Source organism: Agelaius tricolor, unplaced genomic scaffold (genome assembly GCF_023055355.1).
Source record: "Agelaius tricolor isolate 1412-34295 unplaced genomic scaffold, bAgeTri1.0.p SCAF_11, whole genome shotgun sequence".
In the NCBI taxonomy this organism is placed as follows: domain Eukaryota; kingdom Metazoa; phylum Chordata; class Aves; order Passeriformes; family Icteridae; genus Agelaius; species Agelaius tricolor.
In genome coordinates, this window is record NW_027269271.1 from 30,411,452 (window position 1) to 30,428,085 (window position 16,634).

The 16,634-nt window shown below is 59.2% G+C and overlaps 1 protein-coding gene and 1 long non-coding RNA gene across 2 annotated transcripts in view; both read right to left on the bottom strand.

Annotated features, from left to right (window-relative positions):
* Nucleotides 1-16,634, bottom strand: part of LOC139594615 (uncharacterized) — a 276,219-nt gene that overhangs the window by 223,082 nt on the left and 36,503 nt on the right. The gene's annotated exons all lie outside the window — the stretch shown is intronic.
* PTGER3 (prostaglandin E receptor 3) lies at nucleotides 7,571-16,329 on the bottom strand. The gene is made up of 2 exons (XM_071436979.1): nucleotides 15,434-16,329; nucleotides 7,571-10,281 (listed from the first exon to the last, which is right to left on the bottom strand). Exons 1-2 carry the CDS (start codon nucleotides 16,244-16,246, stop codon nucleotides 10,000-10,002), a joined length of 1,095 nt encoding a protein of 364 aa, XP_071293080.1. The 5' UTR covers nucleotides 16,247-16,329; the 3' UTR covers nucleotides 7,571-9,999.

The window sequence follows — 16,634 nt, forward strand, 5'->3', positions numbered from 1 at the left end:
GGGGACAGCGGTGTCCCTTCCGGAGCTGTTTGCTGGGAGTGTGCCCGGTGTGGCACGGCTGCCGGAGCAGCGGTGAATGTTTAACCGTGCCATTGTCGGGAAAGGGCTCCGAGCCCTCCTTCCCCGCACCGGGACCGCCCCGTGCCGGCACGGCCGGGCTGCAGGGAACGGGGACAAACAGCGACATGGACCGGGGGGCTGTGACACCGGGGAACGGGGACCGGGGGGCTGTGACACCGGGGAATGGGACAAACAGCGACATGGATCTGTGGGGCTGTGACACCGGGGAATGGGACAAACAGCGACATGGATATGGGGGGCTGTGACACCAGGGAACGGGGACAAACAGCGACATGGACCGGGGGGCTGTGACACCGGGGAACGGGGACAAACAGCGACATGGACCGGGGGCTGTGACACCGGGGAACGGGGACAAACAGCGACATGGACCGGGGGGCTGTGACACCGGGGAACGGGGACAAACAGCGACATGGACCGGGGGCTGTGACACCGGGGAATGGGGACAAACAGCGACATGGATATGGGGGGCTGTGACACCGGGGAACGGGACAAACAGCGACATGGACCGGGGGGCTGTGACACCGGGGAACGGGGACCGGGGGGCTGTGACACCGGGGAATGGGGACAAACAGCGACATGGACCGGGGGGCTGTGACACCGGAGAACGGGACAAACAGCGACATGGACCGGGGGGCTGTGACACCGGGGAATGGGGACAAACAGCGACATGGATATGGGGGGCTGTGACACCGGGGAATGGGGACAAACAGCGACATGGATATGGGGGGCTGTGACACCGGGGAACGGGACAAACAGCGACATGGACCGGGGGGCTGTGACACCGGGGAACGGGGACAAACAGCGACATGGGCTCGGCTGGCTCGGCTTTCGCACGGATTGATGCCGGTGAGCTGACGGGAGCCGCTGCGTGTGTGAGCATCCCATAGGGGCTGTGCAGCCCCGTGAAACCCATGCGGGACGGACGGACGGACGGACGGACGGCCGGGCTGTCCCCACCTCGGGAGTCCCCATCCCATCGAGGACGGGATTCCCGAGCAGCCCCGGGAGCGGGCGCTGCCATCTGGGGATGGATCCTGTCCCCGGCAGGGCTCGGGGGCTGCTGCTGGGGTGCCCGAGCCCTCCCCATGGTCACTGGGCTCTCCATCAGGGCTGTGCCTGAGCATGGTGTTTGTCCATCCACTCCGAAGGACCTGAGCTAAGCTGACCTGAACAAATCCAGCTTGGGGTGGATCTTTATGCTCTGGGCTTTCTTTCCATTGTATCTTTGGAGAAAATCCTATTTTTAATGCCATATTTTTAAAGATAGGGGATTAAAAATCCTATTTTTAATGCCGTATTTTTAAAGATATGGGATTAAAAATCCTATTTTTAATGCCATATTTTTAAAGATATGGGATTAAAAAACCTATTTTAATGCCATATTTTAAAAAAAACAGGGGATTAAAAATCCAATTTTTAATGCCATATTTTTATGGCATTAACTGGGTTTGGCTCTTGGTTGTTTTTGCTGTGCTGGGGGTGCCTTTGTGCCCTGAACGCAGAGTGGGACACGCCACGGTCACACTGCTGGGGGTGACGTCCCCAGGAGAGGGGTGGGACAGAGCCACCTCCAGCAGGAGCCCTGCAAAGGTGGCACCTGGAGGGAGCCTGTCCCTGCCGGCCCTGGCAGCTGCACTGCCGCCACCGGGCCCTGCTGCTGCGGGCACCCAGCGTGTCCTGGCTGTCACCAGCGGCAGGGGACACCGGCACAGGGAGTTCTTGGCTGTCACCGTGTAAACAGCCCTGGAGGAGGAGCTGGGCAGCGGGGCTGGCTCTGAGCCCTGCTGGCTCTCACTGTGCCAGGGGACACGTCCTGCACAGAGCTGGCCTTGCCCTGCCCCCGGGACACGTGTGTGCCACAGCTGACCAGTGCCTCAAAGAGCCACAGAATCACAGGGATTTGGGTTGGAAAACGCCTCCAGGATCACTGAGCCCAAGCTTTGGCTGATCCCCACCTTGTCCCCAGACCCTTCCTTTGGGTTTGAGTGTTTGAAGTTGTGGCATTTACAGGTGCCCAGACCATTCCTTTGGGTTTGAATATTTAAAGTTGTGCACTGTAGAGGCTGCAGATCCCACTCAGCCCCAGGAGCAGTACAGGGGAGGGCTGGAGGGAGGCGGGCATCCAGGTGGGTTTGGAGCATTCCCCTGGCAGGATGATGCCCTGGGGTGGTTGGGCTCCGTGCCAGGGCACTCCCAGCCCAAAGCCCAGCGTGTGCAGCCCCAGTGAGCCCTGCCTGGGCTGGGCACTGCTCCGGGCTCAGCCCTGGGTGCTGGTGAGGCGTGCAGCTCCCTGGGCTGGGGCTGGGCACAGCTCTCTGGTGGCACTGCCCGGCTCTGAGCTCCCCCTGAGGCCAGGATGGGACAGAGCCCTGCCCAAATGCGGGCAGAGGGTTTCAGTCCGTGTTTGTCTCTGCTCCTTGGGGCCTGCTCAGAGCCAGGGAGCTCCAAGCACATCAGGCCAAGTCCAACCTGTCCCATAAAGCACGAGGCGCTGGGAAGGACACCCTGCATGGACAGGCCCTGCAAGGGGGGATGAACACTCCCTTCCATGTGCCAGCCCAGAGCCCTCACAGAGGCTGAGCTGACGTGTCCTGATGGATGCAGGGCAGAGCAAACAGGGGGGGCAAGGTCTGTCCAAGCACTGTGTTTACAGAAACAAAAATAACTGGGGCTTCTATCCCTGCCCATGATGGATTCTTCAAACAAAGCAGCCCCAAACATAAATACATTGTCTTTTACAAAACGCATTTGGGCATATTTGACATATTTCATATTCAGAGCAGCTCTTTCATGTTGTGCCCTGGAGTGCAGGGGGGGCCCAGCTCCTGCTCCCCCTCCCTGCTGGGGCTGCTCTGTCTTGCTGACAAGCCTGGCCCAGCTCAGGATTATCTCTCCTTTTGGCTTCAGCCCTGAAAAACCCAAACTGCTGCGAGGGAAGGCAGAGCTGGAGGGAGCCAGGGCCTGCCTGGGGTCTGGCTAAGGACAGACAGAGTGTGCAGCAGGGAGAAGGGGGACAGCCTGGGGGACACCCAAGGGACAGCCAGGGGACAGCCAGGGGACAGCCAGGGGACAGCCAGGGGACATCCAGGGGGACACCCAGCGGGACAGCCAGGGGACATCCAGGGGGACATCCAGGGGATATCCAGGGGACAGCCAGGGGGACATCCAGGGCTCTCTGGGGATGGCAGCGGGGCTGGGAAGGGCAGAACTGCCCATGGAGAGCAGGGAAAGCCCTTGGGATGCAGGGCTGGGATGGAGCTGCAGCAGCAGGAGCAGCACAGACCCTCCCAGCACAGCCCAGGCACTGCCCAGGTGCTGCCCAGGCACTGCCCAGGCGCTGCCCACGTTTCCTCCTGCCCGGGGCAGCCCAGCCATGGAGCAGCAGCAGCAGAGTTAATTTGTAAGCCAGGCTGTGCAGGGAAAAGCTGCAGTTTATGGTGCCCAGCAGGAACCTGCAGAGCCTGAACTGTGGAGCTGCTCCCAGCAAGCCCTGGGGAGCTGCAGGGCCCAGCTGGCCACACCTGGGCAGATCCTGCAGGGCAGCTCCCTCAACCACAGGCCTGGGAAATGTGCCAGGGAAGGGACTGCAGGGGGTGCAAACTCCGTGAAGGACCTGGAGCAGGGTGAGATCCTGGAAAACACAGGGATGGATGGGAAGGAAGGGAAGGAATTCCTCCTTGTGAAGATGGAGAGGCCCTGGGATTCCCAGAGCAGCTGGGGTTGCCCTGGATCCCTGGCAGTGCCCAGGGCCAGGTTGGACACTGGGGTTTGGAGCACCTGGGACAGTGGGAGGTGTCCCTGCCATGGCAGGGGTGGCTCTGGGTGGGATTTGAGCTCCCTCCCACCCCAGTCCAGTCTGGGGTTCTGTGGGATCCCTCCAAGTCTCCTGAAGCCCTGGGCAGAGCCTGGTGCATCTTGAAGGAGCTGCTTGTCCTGACAGCCTGGGGAGCTTTCTGCTGTCTCTGGGCAACCAAACCTATCAGCTCAGGCTCTTCCTGCTGCTGCTGAAGATCAGAGAGATTTGCCTTTTGTGGTCCCAGCTCTGTCTCTGCCTTCACAGCTCTCCTGTGCTCTGCTCATTTTCAAACCCGGGTTCTGTGTTGCCTTTTGTTGTTTTATTTTTTTAAAAACCGAGATCAAACCGATAAAGGGAAACTCAAACCCAGCTGCTCAGTGGGGGCTGGAGCTGGTGCTGAGGCGTTCCTGCCATCCCCTGGGAAATTTATTTTGGGATTTCATGGAGTCCCCATCCCTGGAGGTGTCCAAGGAAGGCCTGGGTGTGGCACTCAGTGCTCTGGGCTGCTGACAAGCTGGGCATTGGTCACAGGCTGGACTCTGTGATCTGGGAGGGCTTTTCCAGCCTCAGAGATTCTGGGATTTGCCTGCCTGGAACTCCTGTGTTAGTTCAGACCCCATAGCAATCAGGGATTTCCCATTCATGGGCTGGGCTGGGGTGCCCATCCCAGAGCTGCTCCCCTGTGTCAACCTGCCTCAGGAGCTCAAAAAGTTCCTGTTAAATTCCACAATGCAAAAACCCAGTAAAATAATAGCAATAATGGGATAAAATCATGGGAACAGCCTTGGCAGGGGGGGTTGCAGATGATTCACCTCTGCTGGGATATGGCAGAGCCTGAGCTGGGTTTGGGATTGGGGTGCAGGTGCTGTGCTCCCCATGGATCCCTGGCTGGTTTGGGGTCGGGGTGCAGGTGCTGTGCCCCCCATGGATCCCTGGCTGGTTTGGGGTGCAGGTGCTGTGCTCCCCATGGATCCCTGGCTGGGTTGGGGTTGGGGTGCTGTGCTCCCCATGGATCCCTGGGCTGGTTTGGGATTGGGGTGCAGGTGCTGTGCTCCCCATGGATCCCTGGGCTGGTTTGGGGTGCAGGTGCAGGTGCTGTGCTCCCCATGGATCCCTGGCTGGTTTGGGGTTGGGGTGCAGGTGCTGTGCTCCCCATGGATCCCTGGCTGGTTTGGGGTGCAGGTGCTGTGCCCCCCATGGATCCCTGGCTGGTTTGGGGTGCAGGTGCAGGTGCTGTGCTCCCTATGGATCCCTGGGTTGGTTTGGAGTGCAGGTGCTGTGCTCCCCATGGATCCCTGGGCTGGTTTGGGGTTGGGGTGCAGGTGCTGTGCTCCCCATGGATCCCGGGCTGGTTTGGGGTGCAGGTGCAGGTGCTGTGCTCCCCATGGATCCCTGGCTGGTTTGGGGTCAGGGTGCAGGTGCTGTGCTCCCCATGGATCCCTGGCTGGTTTGGGGTGCAGGTGCTGTGCTCCCCATGGATCCCTGGCTGGTTTGGGGTCAGGGTGCAGGTGCTGTGCTCCCCATGGATCCCTGGCTGGTTTGGGGTCAGGGTGCAGGTGCTGTGCTCCCCATGGATCCCTGGGCTGGTTTGGGATTGGGGTGCAGGTGCTGTGCTCCCCATGGATCCCTGGCTGGGTTGGGGTGCAGGTGCTGTGCTCCCCATGGATCCCTGGCTGGTTTGGGGTGCAGGTGCTGTGCTCCCTATGGATCCCTGGCTGGTTTGGGGTGCAGGTGCTGTGCTCCCCATGGATCCCTGGGCTGGTTTGGGGTTTGGGGTGCAGGTGCTGTGCTCCCCATGGATCCCTGGGCTGGTTTGGGATTGGGGTGCAGGTGCTGTGCTCCCCATGGATCCCTGGCTGGTTTGGGGTGCAGGTGCTGTGCTCCCTATGGATCCCTGGCTGGTTTGGGGTCGGGGTGCAGGTGCTGTGCTCCCCATGGATCCTGGGCTGGTTTGGGGTGCAGGTGCAGGTGCTGTGCTCCCTATGGATCCCTGGGTTGGTTTGGAGTGCAGGTGCTGTGCTCCCCATGGATCCCTGGCTGGAATTCCCAGCAGAGCAGCTCCCACGGGCAGTTCCTGGATCACGGGGCAGATAAGATCTGCTCTGGCCCCACCCAGCAGCTCCTGCAGAAACCCAGCACACGCCAGGGTCCCTCCTGTTTTTATCCCCCCGGTCCAGCACGCTCGGCTTTGGGACACGCAGGGGCGGCTTGCAGGCACAGCATCACCTCCAGGGGCACCCTCTGTGCCCTGCAGCTCCCAACGTGCAGCGGCTGGAGGAACAACACACAGAGAGCAAGCTGAAAAGGCATCGTTAAAGAAACCCGCCTCTAACACAGCTTCCCGTGCCATGGACGTGGGAATGGAAGCTCCCAGGGGCACTTCAACGCCTTGGAGCGGGTTTAGGAAGGGCAGCCCCTCACAGAGCCGTGGCTGGAGGGCACAGCTCCCACTCCTCCTCTCCTGGAAACAAACAGGAAACTCCCATCCCTTCCCACCTGGGCAAAGATCCCATGCCTTCCCACTTGGGTAAGGCTCCCATCCCTTCCCATTTGGGTAAAGCTCCCATCCCTTCCCATTTGGGTAAAGCTCCCATCCCTTCCCATTTGGACAGAGCTCCCATCCCTTCCCATTTGGGTAAAGCTCCCATCCCCTCCCATTTGGGTAAAGCTCCCATCCCTTCCCATTTGGACAAAGCTCCCATCCCTTCCCACCTGGGTAAAGCCCCCATCCCTTCCCATTAGGACAAAGCTCCATCCCTTCCCATTTTGATGAAGTAGCTTCTTCCTTTTACCCCAGCACGGAGGGGCAGAAGTGCCCACCCCAAACACTGAATATTCATGACAGAAGGCATTGTTTTATGTGAACTGGAGTGAAACCATGCCCGTATTAAGAACCAGCTGCCCTGAATGTGCTGAAGAACCCTTCCCAATGTCACATTCCTGGTTTTCCGTGCGGGATCCATGGTGCTCAGAGACACAGCGCCCTGCTCCTCCTGTAAAGGAGCAGCTCACAGGGTGGATTGCCTCTTCCTCCCAGAACTGCCCTCCATCCCAGCCTGACCCCAGACAGTCCCAGAGCCAGGAATGTGCCGGCCAGGGCTGATGCAGGCGGCTGAGGTCATCCCGACATATTTCACAAGTGAGCGGCTCTGCTGAGCTCCTTCCCAAAGGAAAAGTACACAGAGGGAACAAAAGGGATCCTCTGCACAACACGGGCTTTTTCCAGCCCCAGTCATTCCAACAAGACAGTCTGACTCCAGCAAGGCGCTTTTTAAAGCAGAAAGAGCCCGTATTTTCCCTTAAAGCACCACCCAGGAACCGAAGCACGGATGAACCTGCAGTTGTTACACCCAGGAGTAGCTCAGCACAGAGCAGGGTCCAGCAACTCTTAACTAAAAAAGGCATTTAATCCATTAGTTTTAGGCTGGGTCTTCAATTAAAGCTAAACCTTGGCTTTTAGGCTGGACTCAGACATCACCTGGATAAAATCAGATTTATGTGGACAAGAATCAGACAATGCAGAACAAAAATGAAGGCACAGGTTCTTCGCTGAGGAGGTACTTTTATAAACAAATTAAATAGAGTAAAACAAAGGTTTTGTGCAAGAAATTCCTCACAGACGCAGGACTTCATTTGCCTGTAAGACCCCTGAATTCCACAGTGCCTGGCACATGGAATATCAGATGCATTTTATTGTATTTGCATTTAACTTCACCCCAAAGGCCACAAAACAGGAGACATGAGAGGCTGTCAGCTACAAAAGGGTGAAGAAAATGCATTAAGACACAGCTTTTTAAAAAACAAGCCTCAGATGTGGCACAAGTGGATCGGAACTGAGTTTGTAACTAAACCATGGAAGTTTCTTTGGGAAAAGACCTGACAAATTCACACACTCCCACCCCCTGCTTCCAGTCTGCCGCAGTTTAAAACCTCCCAGAGCTGCCACATTTGTGTTTTTGGAGGAGCTGAACTCTTTGGGATGCTGCTCTGGGCACTCTGTGGGGCACTGCAGGAACAGAGTGCCATCCCCACTGCTCACACAGCATTTGCTGCTGCTGGTGCCCTGACCCCAGGAGAATGAGCAGCAGCCTCTGCTCCAGCTCCTCTGCCCCCAGCAGCTCTGAGGGTGCTGTGCAAGCAGCAATTCCAGCAATTCCAGCCTGTCTGGGCATTCCACGGGGAAAAATCAGGGGTTTCTCCCCTTGCCCCAGTGCTAATCCTCCTCAAGCTCCCCTCAGCTGCCACACGGACGGACGAGTGCTTATCAGGACACATCTGTGACTCAGGAGACTCGTGCTGCCTTCAGTTCCTGGAAGGGATGGATGTTCCATCACTGCCACCACCCCTGCTCAGCTTTAAGACACTGAAACCCAATCAAATTTCTTTTTTCTTTCTTATTCCTGTGGTTTTTCTCCCTGTCTCCCCTTGCCCCTCCAGAAAAGAGGAGGAAGGACTCTCTGAAGGAGGTAATGTTAGTACTAAAGATTCCTAGGAGTGAGTCCCCCCAGTAATTTCTTCTCTAGAATCTGCTGGCTGTCAGGAAAGCAATTTTTTCCACCTGAAAGCAAGAGAGGCCTCCACAGGCTCTACTTCAAGCCCGCAAGACTTTCATCTCAGCCACGAGTGGCAGTGGCCATGGGATGTCCTCGTCCTGTTGTGCAGTGACCATGGGATGTCCTCATCCCGTTCTGCAGCTCAGATACGAGTGGCAGTGGCCATGGGATGTCCTTGTCCTGTTTGCAGTGACATGGGATGTCCTCATCCTGTTCTGCAGCTCAGCCAGGAGTGGCAGTGGCCATGGGATGTCCTCGTCCTGTCTGCAGTGACCATGGGATGTCCTTATCTCGTTCTGCAGGGACCATGGGATGTCCCCATCCCGTTGTGCAGCTCAGCCACCAGTGACCATGGAGTGTCCTGTCCTGTCCTGCTGTATCCCAGCACTTTTGGCACCCTGCAGGAAGAATTTGGTACTCTGGGTCCAAGCAGTGACACAGTGAGGGGGTGCCAGCATGGAGCAGATTCCCAGGAGGGTTTCCAGGTGGCTGCAGCTCCTGGAGCTCTGGGAATGTCCCCTCAGGACATTGTGGAGTGTCCCTCAGACCATTGTGCAGTGTCCCTCAAGCCACTGTAGTGCCCCTCAGGCCATTGTGAGATGTCCCTCAGGCCATTGTGGGATGTCCCCCAGGCCACTGCAGTGTCCGCCAGGCCGCTGTGCAGTGTCCCCAGGCCATTGTGGGATGTCTCCTTGGGTCATTGTGCAGTGTCCCCAGGCCATTGTGGGATGTCCCTCAGGCCATGGTGCAGTGCCCCTTAGGCCACTGCCGAGCCACTGTAGTGTCCCCCAGGCCACTGTGGTGTCCTCAGGCCATTGTGGGATGTCTCTCAGGCCGCAGTGCAGCGTCCCCCAGGCCGCTGTGGGATGAACCCCCAGGCCACTGTTCTGTCCCCAGGCCATTGTGCAGCATCCATCAGGGATGTCCCCCAGGCCACTGCAGTGTCCCCAGGCTGCTGTTCTGTCCCCAGGCCATTGTGCAGCATCCATCAGAGATGTCCCCTAGGCCACTGCAGTGTCCCCCAGGCCGTGGTGCTGTCTCCAGGCCATTGTGGGATGTCTCTCAGGCCGCAGTGCAGTGTCCCCCAGGCCACTGCAGTGTCCCCAGGCCGCGGTGCTGTCCCCAGGCAATTGTGGGATGTCCCCCGGGCCACTGCGGTGTCCCCAGGCCGCGGTGCTGTCCCCAGGCAATTGTGGGATGTCTCTCAGGCCGCAGTGCAGTGTCCCCCAGGCCACTGCAGTGTCCCCAGGCCGCGGTGCTGTCCCCAGGCAATTGTGGGATGTCCCCCAGGCCACTGCAGTGTCCCCAGGCCGCGGTGCTGTCCCCAGGCAATTGTGGGATGTCCCCCGGGCCACTGCGGTGTCCCCAGGCCATTGTGGGATGTCCCCCAGGCCACGGTGGTGTCCCCAGGCCATTGTGGGATGTCCCCCAGGCCACTGTGGTGTCCCCAGGCCGCGGTGGTGTCCCCAGGCCATTGTGGGATGTCTCTCAGGCCGCAGTGCAGTGTCCCCCAGGCCACTGCGGTGTCCCCAGGCCGCGGTGCTGTCCCCAGGCCATTGTGAGCACCCCTCAGGCGGCGGTGCGGCGTGTCTCCCGGGACAGGGTGAGAGCGCTGTCCCTGTCGCGGCACTCGGCGGCGTTGGAGCAGCGTGACACGGCGCCGGCGGCCTGGCGGCACTTGCGCAGCAGGATGCGGCGCAGCAGCAGGTACACCCAGGGGTCCAGGATCTGGTTGAGCGAGGCCAGGCGCACAGCTGTCAGCGGCAGGTTGCACTCCCTGCGCGGCTCCCAGCGCTGCCAGCCCCGGCACGGCCCGGCTATGGGCTCCGACACCATCCGCAGCATGGTCACCTGCGGGGACAGTGACAGGGACACGGTCAGGGCTGAGGGTCACCACAGGGGCAGGCTGGGGCTGCCCCTGCATCCCTGCAGGGCCCCAGACAGGGATTGGGGCCCAGCTATGGGCTCTGACACCATCTGCAGCATGGTCACCTGCGGGGACAGTGACAGGGACACAGTGAGGGCTGCGGGCCACCACAGGGCAGGCTGGGGCTGCCCCTGCATCCCTGCAGGGCCCCAGACAGGGATTGGGGCCCGGCTATGGGCTCCGACACCATCCGCAGCATGGTCACCTGCAGGGACAGTGACAGGGACACAGTGAGGGCTGAGGGTCACCACAGAGCAGGCTGGAGCTGCCCCTGCATCCCTGCAGGGCCACAGACAGGGACTGGGGCCCAGCTGTGTGCTCCTGTTGCAGTGTGATGGCATTTCCTGTGTCACCTATCCCAACCCCTCAGGTGTGCCAACCTTTCCTTTCCCCTTTGCCCTCCTGCTAAGAGCTGCCTTAACATTCCAGCAGGGTCGTGGTGTGGTTGGCAGAAGTTCCAAAGATGCCCCTCAGCTCCGGGCTCATTGGCCTGTCCCAGTGTCTTTATCCCTTGAGCCTTCCCCTCCTCACACCTGGTTGGTCCTCACCTGTCCCTTTGTCCCTCCCCCTGTCCCCAGGGCTTAAAAGGACACGGGACCATGGGGTCTGGATTCTGCTGGGAGCTGTTACCACATTCAGAGTCTGTCAGCCTGGAATAAACTCTGGATTAAAACTCTACCATAGAATCCTCTCCTTTCTCTTCACCATCGCCTGAACCTTTTCCACCAGAGGTAAACTGAGTTCCTGCTGTGCCTGGATTTGTTCCCAGTGCCCAGCTGCAGCACCCAGCCAGCCAAAGGTGTCTCTGAGGTGAAACACCACAGCTGCTGCCTTTGGCCCAGCAGCAAGGGCCAGATGGGGCCAGGCATGTCCCACCCGGAAATATTGGGATTAATATTCCATATGCTCCAACACCATCTGCAGCATGGTCACCTGGGGGGACAGCGACAGGGGACACAGTGAGGGCTGCTGGCTGCGTGTCACCACAGCTGTGGCACTGCCACACCGCAGGCTGGGGCTGCCCCTGCATCCCTGCAGTGCCCCAGACAGGGCTTGGGGCAGCCGGGGATGGTGGAAGGTGTCCCTGCCCGTGGAACTGGATGAGTTTAAGTCCCTCCCAACCCCAGCCTGTAAGGGACTCTGTGGGACAGCTCCTGAACACCTGGTTTTCCTCAACAGATTCTTTTTCTGCTCACAAATCTTTCCTGGACATGACTTGGAGGCCCCAGCTGTCTGAGTGTGCTGCCTGGGATCCCTGTGGAACAGAGCTGTCCATCCTGCTGTGTGTGCTCCCAGTGGGGCTGTCAGTCTGTCCATCCTGCTGTGTGTGCTCCCAGTGGGGCTGTCACTGTGCTGTGTGTGCTCCCAATGGGGTCTGTCAGTCTGTCCATCCCGCTGTGTGTGCTCCCAGTGGGTCTGTCAGTCTGTCCATCCTGCTGTGTGTGCTCCCAGTGGGGCTGTCACTGTGCTGTGTGTGCTCCCAATGGGGTCTGTCTGTCCATCCTGCTGTGTGTGCTCCCAGTGGGGCTGTCAGTCTGTCCATCCTGCTGTGTGTGCTCCCAATGGGGTCTGTCTGTCCATTGTGCTGTGTGTGCTCCCAGTGGGGCTGTCACTGTGCTGTGTGTGCTCCCAGTGGGGTCTGTCTGTCCATCCTGCTGTGTGTGCTCCCAGTGGGGTCTGTCTGTCCATCCTGCTGTGTGTGCTCCCAGTGGGGCTGTCAGTCTGTCCATCCTGCTGTGTGTGCTCCCAGTGGGGGCTGTCTGTCCATCCTGCTGTGTGTGCTCCCAGTGGGGCTGTCAGTCTGTCCATCGTGCTGTGTGTGCTCCCAGAGCCACAGTGATGGATGCACCCCCGATCTGCCCAGCACTCCCAGCCCTTCCAGCCCCAGAGAAGCCGGCAGCCAGGCCCAAAACTGCTGGGAAGAGGCTGAGGGAGCAGACCCGCTGGGAATCACTGCCAGCCCTGGCCCTTGCAGAGAGGCAGGCCAACCTGCAATCCCACAGGAAGGCTCCTCGGAGCTGTGTCACCACAAAGGTCACAGCTGGGCTGCTGCTGTCCCCGCGGGCTGGGACAGCCGGAGCCACGGTGACCGGGAGCAGAGGCTCCAGGGAGGATTTTTCCACTCAAAGGGATATTCTGGGTGCCAGATCAATAACCATGTGTTGACCTTGGAAAGCCTGGGCTGAGTCTGGAGGGCAGGGCAGCGTGGACAGCACAGGATTGTTTTTGTTTCTTTAAACAGAAGCAGCTGAGGATTCTACCCACGACATTTCATTGACCGAAGTGGCCACGGATAGAGCCTTGTGAAAACAGGGATGTAGAGCTTTGTAAAAACGAGGACACAGACCCAGAGCACATCAGGAGCCACCAGAGCACCAGACCCACACTGCCAGAACCTGACCACTTCCCTGGCTCTTCACACACTGGCCCTGTCCAGACTCTGCCATCTCTTTTTCAGATGGAGCTCCAAAACCACCAGGCTAATAAAAATACATTTCCCAAGCACACAACTGCTGCTCTTTTCTGGTTTTATTACATAATATCCCTTTATTGGAGTAGTTGTTGGGCCAACAGCTGCTCTACTGGAAATTTTGTTTGTTTGATATCATTAGAGGTTGTTTATCATGGCCTGTATTGGTCTTCTAAATGGATTAAAAGCCTGCACAAGGCAGAGGAACAACATCAGGTGGAATAAAGTCAACATAATTCATGCCATTAAAAATTTGGCTCAAAATGCTGATGATTGGATTTATTCAACAAGAGCAGCCAAAACTTTACTGTTATCATGAGTGTGGTTTTATACGTCTGTAATTTCTGTCTGCCAGGAGGGATAAGGAGCAGAACTATTTTAACAGGAAGAGCAGAAGAACTTCTGAGCATTTTAGCTTTAAATAACTTGGGAACAACTCTGGGAAGGAATAATTTGTAGCTGGAACTCCAAAATTATTATTATAGTTCTAAGTTGTGCTGCAGCAGCATTTCTGTGAAATCGAACTTGCTCCGTTTCACCTCGGGGTCATTTATCTGCTTCCCTCCAGCTCAGGGGCTATCCCAGAATCCCAGACTGGTTTGGGAACGGAGGGACCTTAAATCCCATCCCATTCCACCCCTGCCAGGGCAGGGACACCTCCCACTGTCCCAAGCTGCTCCCAGCCCCAGTGTCCAGCCTGGCCAGGGACCCAGGGGCAGCCACAGCTGCTGTGGGCACCCTGTGCCAGGAATTCCTTCCAATATCCCCTCTAACCCTGCCTCTGGGAAGCCATTCCCTGAATCCTGTCAGAACAGGCTCCAAACAAACGGGTCAGTGTGAACTGCAAACCAACCAGGCCAGCCTGGAGCGGGCTGTTCTCCCAGGTGCTCCCTGTGAGTCCTCCTCGGAGAAAGGGAACAATTCCTGCCCTGTCTGCTCTCCTCCCTCCTTCCCAAGGCAGCCGAGAGCCAGACGCGCAGGACACTGCAAGGAGCCCTCCAGAGCACAGCCACGATGTCAGAGCTTTCCCTCTGCTGCTAAATCACATTTGATTTTGTCGTTTACATCAACAGATCAGCTCTAAAAATACCGTGTGTGGCGAGGGTGTTGTTTACCTCACAGCAGCAGCTGCCAGGATCCATTAGTTCTCAGTTACAAAACTCAGATGTCTTTAAAAAAAACACAGAAACAAAAAAACCTCCCCTGTCAAGTGCCAGATTTCCATTTCAGCTGTTTCTTACAACTGCTGAGGGCTGCAGCTACGGGTTAAATGATTGCTATGAGCTGGCTTTCACTGAAAAGGCGTTTGCATTCTCCGTGCTTACTTCTCCAAAAGTCTGGTCTCTAATTCCTGACCTACACCTCAGGGGTGTACAGAGCACGTTGGGGAGCATGTAAATGGAGGTTTATGTATAAAAATGGAGGTGTATTTGTAAAAATAACCCCGCAGCCATGAGTCTGGATTGTGCGAACCCCACAGAAGTTGTTCCACACCTCCAAGTGTTGCTGCTGCCACCAAGGGAAGGGAAGTGCTGCTGAAATCCCTCGTGCCTGTGGCTTGACTCCTGCCTCTGAAACCACAGAAATGCCCAGGGCACCAAACCACCAAGCAGAATCCATGTTCCTCACTGGTTCACCTGGTTATGAGGGAGGAGGAAACGCTTCCCCCACCTCAGGGCTCTCCTCTCAAGCTGCAAGGCTGGTGGAACCCTCACGGGTGACAGGACAAGAAGAAAACTCTTTCTCCAGCCAGAAAGAGCCTTTCACATAACCTCAGCATTTCCTCAGCCAGCTTCAGCCCATCCTGCTCAGAGAGCCCAAGAACAAATTTTCCCAAAATCCTACTAGTCCTTGATAGAACAACCCAGCCTTTTGGGATTCCAGACCCCCGGGTGTGCCCTGGTCCCACACAGCAGGGATGTGCATTCTGCCTCCCCCTCTCCTACATCACGAGGAGGGGTTCTTAAAGAAGGAATAATAAAATAGTGGAAAGCAATGCAAAAGATCCTTAAAGACCAGGCTGGACAAGCCCTGAAGGCTGCTGTAAATCAAACACAGCGGGCTGCCAGCCACAAGGCACTCACAGAGTCACAGCTTGCGCATTTTCTCATAAAACATCGATGGAAGTTTTGCTGCAAGGTGGGAGCAAACAAAACCCCCTAAATCCCATCCAGCTGCAGTGTCCTGCTCCCAGAGCCTCTCGCCACATCCCCCTTTTCTCTCTGCTCAAGAGCCTTGTTCTCCTCCTTTTATTTGCTGTTCCTGCAGCTGCTTTCCCTGCACTCGGCTCTCCTCTGGGGCCTCTCCCAGCTCCTCTCCTACACCCGTACCACACTCGGCACCCCTGTCCCCATTCCCGCTGTCCTCCCGAGGGGCTGTCCATGGATGTCCTCCTCTGGGGCCTCTCCCAGCTCCTCTCCTACACCCATCCCACGCTCTGCGCCCCTGTCCCTGTCCCCATCCCCGCTGTCCTCCTCTCCTACACCCGTCCCACGCTCTGCGCCCCTGTCCCTGTCCCCATCCCCGCTGTCCATGGATGTCCCCGGAGCCCCCCCGTGCCGGCCCCGCTGGCTCCCGCCCCCGAGGGCAGCCCGGGGCTCACCTACCAGCAGCGGTGCCCAGCACGCCGAGAGCACGCACATGATGCCCAGCAGCTGCAGCAGCGTCTCGGTGGCGATGCGGCCCCAGCGCGAGCCGGGCTGCGCCGCGCCGGCCTTGGCGCGGCAGCGCGACACCAGCGCCTCGATGGTGGCCAGGTTGCAGGCGCCGGTCACCACGAGGGACAGCAGCCCCAGCGCGGCGAAGGCGGCGGCGAAGGCGCTGCCGCCGGCCGTGCTGATGAAGCACCAGGTGCCGGGCCACTGCAGCGCGTAGCGGCCCAGCCCGGCCAGCGGCAGCAGCGCGAAGGCCACGCCGGCGGCCCAGATGGCGGCCAGGCCGCGCTCGGTGGCCCGCGGGCTCATGTGGCTGGCGTACCAGTGCGGGGCGCGGATGGCCAGCGCCCGCTCCACCGCCATGGCGCTGGCGATCAGCAGCGGGCACAGCCCGAACACCGTCATGCTGAAGCCGAAGAAGTCGCAGAGGCGGCCCGAGGGGTCCATGGCCGCCCAGGGCCGGCCCGACAGGTACACGGAGATGACGACGGGGCTGGTGAGCAGCTGGCCCAGCATGTCGGTGAGCGCCAGGGAGCCGATGCACAGCAGGAACGAGCGCTTCCTGCGGCTGCCCTTGGCGCGGTAGCTGCGGGACACGAGCAGCATGGCCAGGGCATTGCCCGCGACGCCCGTCAGCATCATGGTCAGCGGGATGGCCACGGATACGGCGCTGCCGCGCTCCGCCGCCCGGCCCGTGCCGTTCCCCCGCGGGCCCGGCCCGCCGGCCGCGCTGGCGTTGGGCGGGCGCTGCTGCCACGGGCTCATCCCGGAGCCGGCAGAGCCCGCATGGAGCGGGCACGGAGCGGGCGCGGAGCCGGCAGAACCCGCAGGAAGCGGGCACGGAGGCGGCAGCGCCGCACTTTATGTGAGGGAGGGACGGGAGCCGCCCCGGGGCCGGCAGAGGCGGAGCGGGAGCGAGAGCGGGCACAGCCCGAGGGGACGGAGCGGGAACCGGGCTGGGAAGGGAACGGAGCTGGGCAGGGGCTGCAGAATCCCTGAAGGAGCTGGGCAGGGGCTGTAGAATCCCTGAGGGAGCTGGGCAGGGGCTGAGCCTGGAGCAAAGGAGGCTCAGGGGGCCCTTGTGGCTCTGCACAGCTCCTGCCAGGAGGGCACAGCCGGGGGGTCGGGCTCTGCTCCAGGGAACAGGGACAGG

Excerpts from the sequence above, each read along its gene's own strand:
- PTGER3 (XM_071436979.1), bottom strand. The coding sequence starts at position 16,246 with ATGAGCCCGTGGCAGCAGCGCCCGCCCAACGCCAGCGCGGCCGGCGGG. Across the intron at positions 10,282-15,433 it reads CGTGCTGGGCACCGCTGCTG|GTGACCATGCTGCGGATGGT; the intron begins GTAGGTGAGCCC and ends CTGTCCCCGCAG.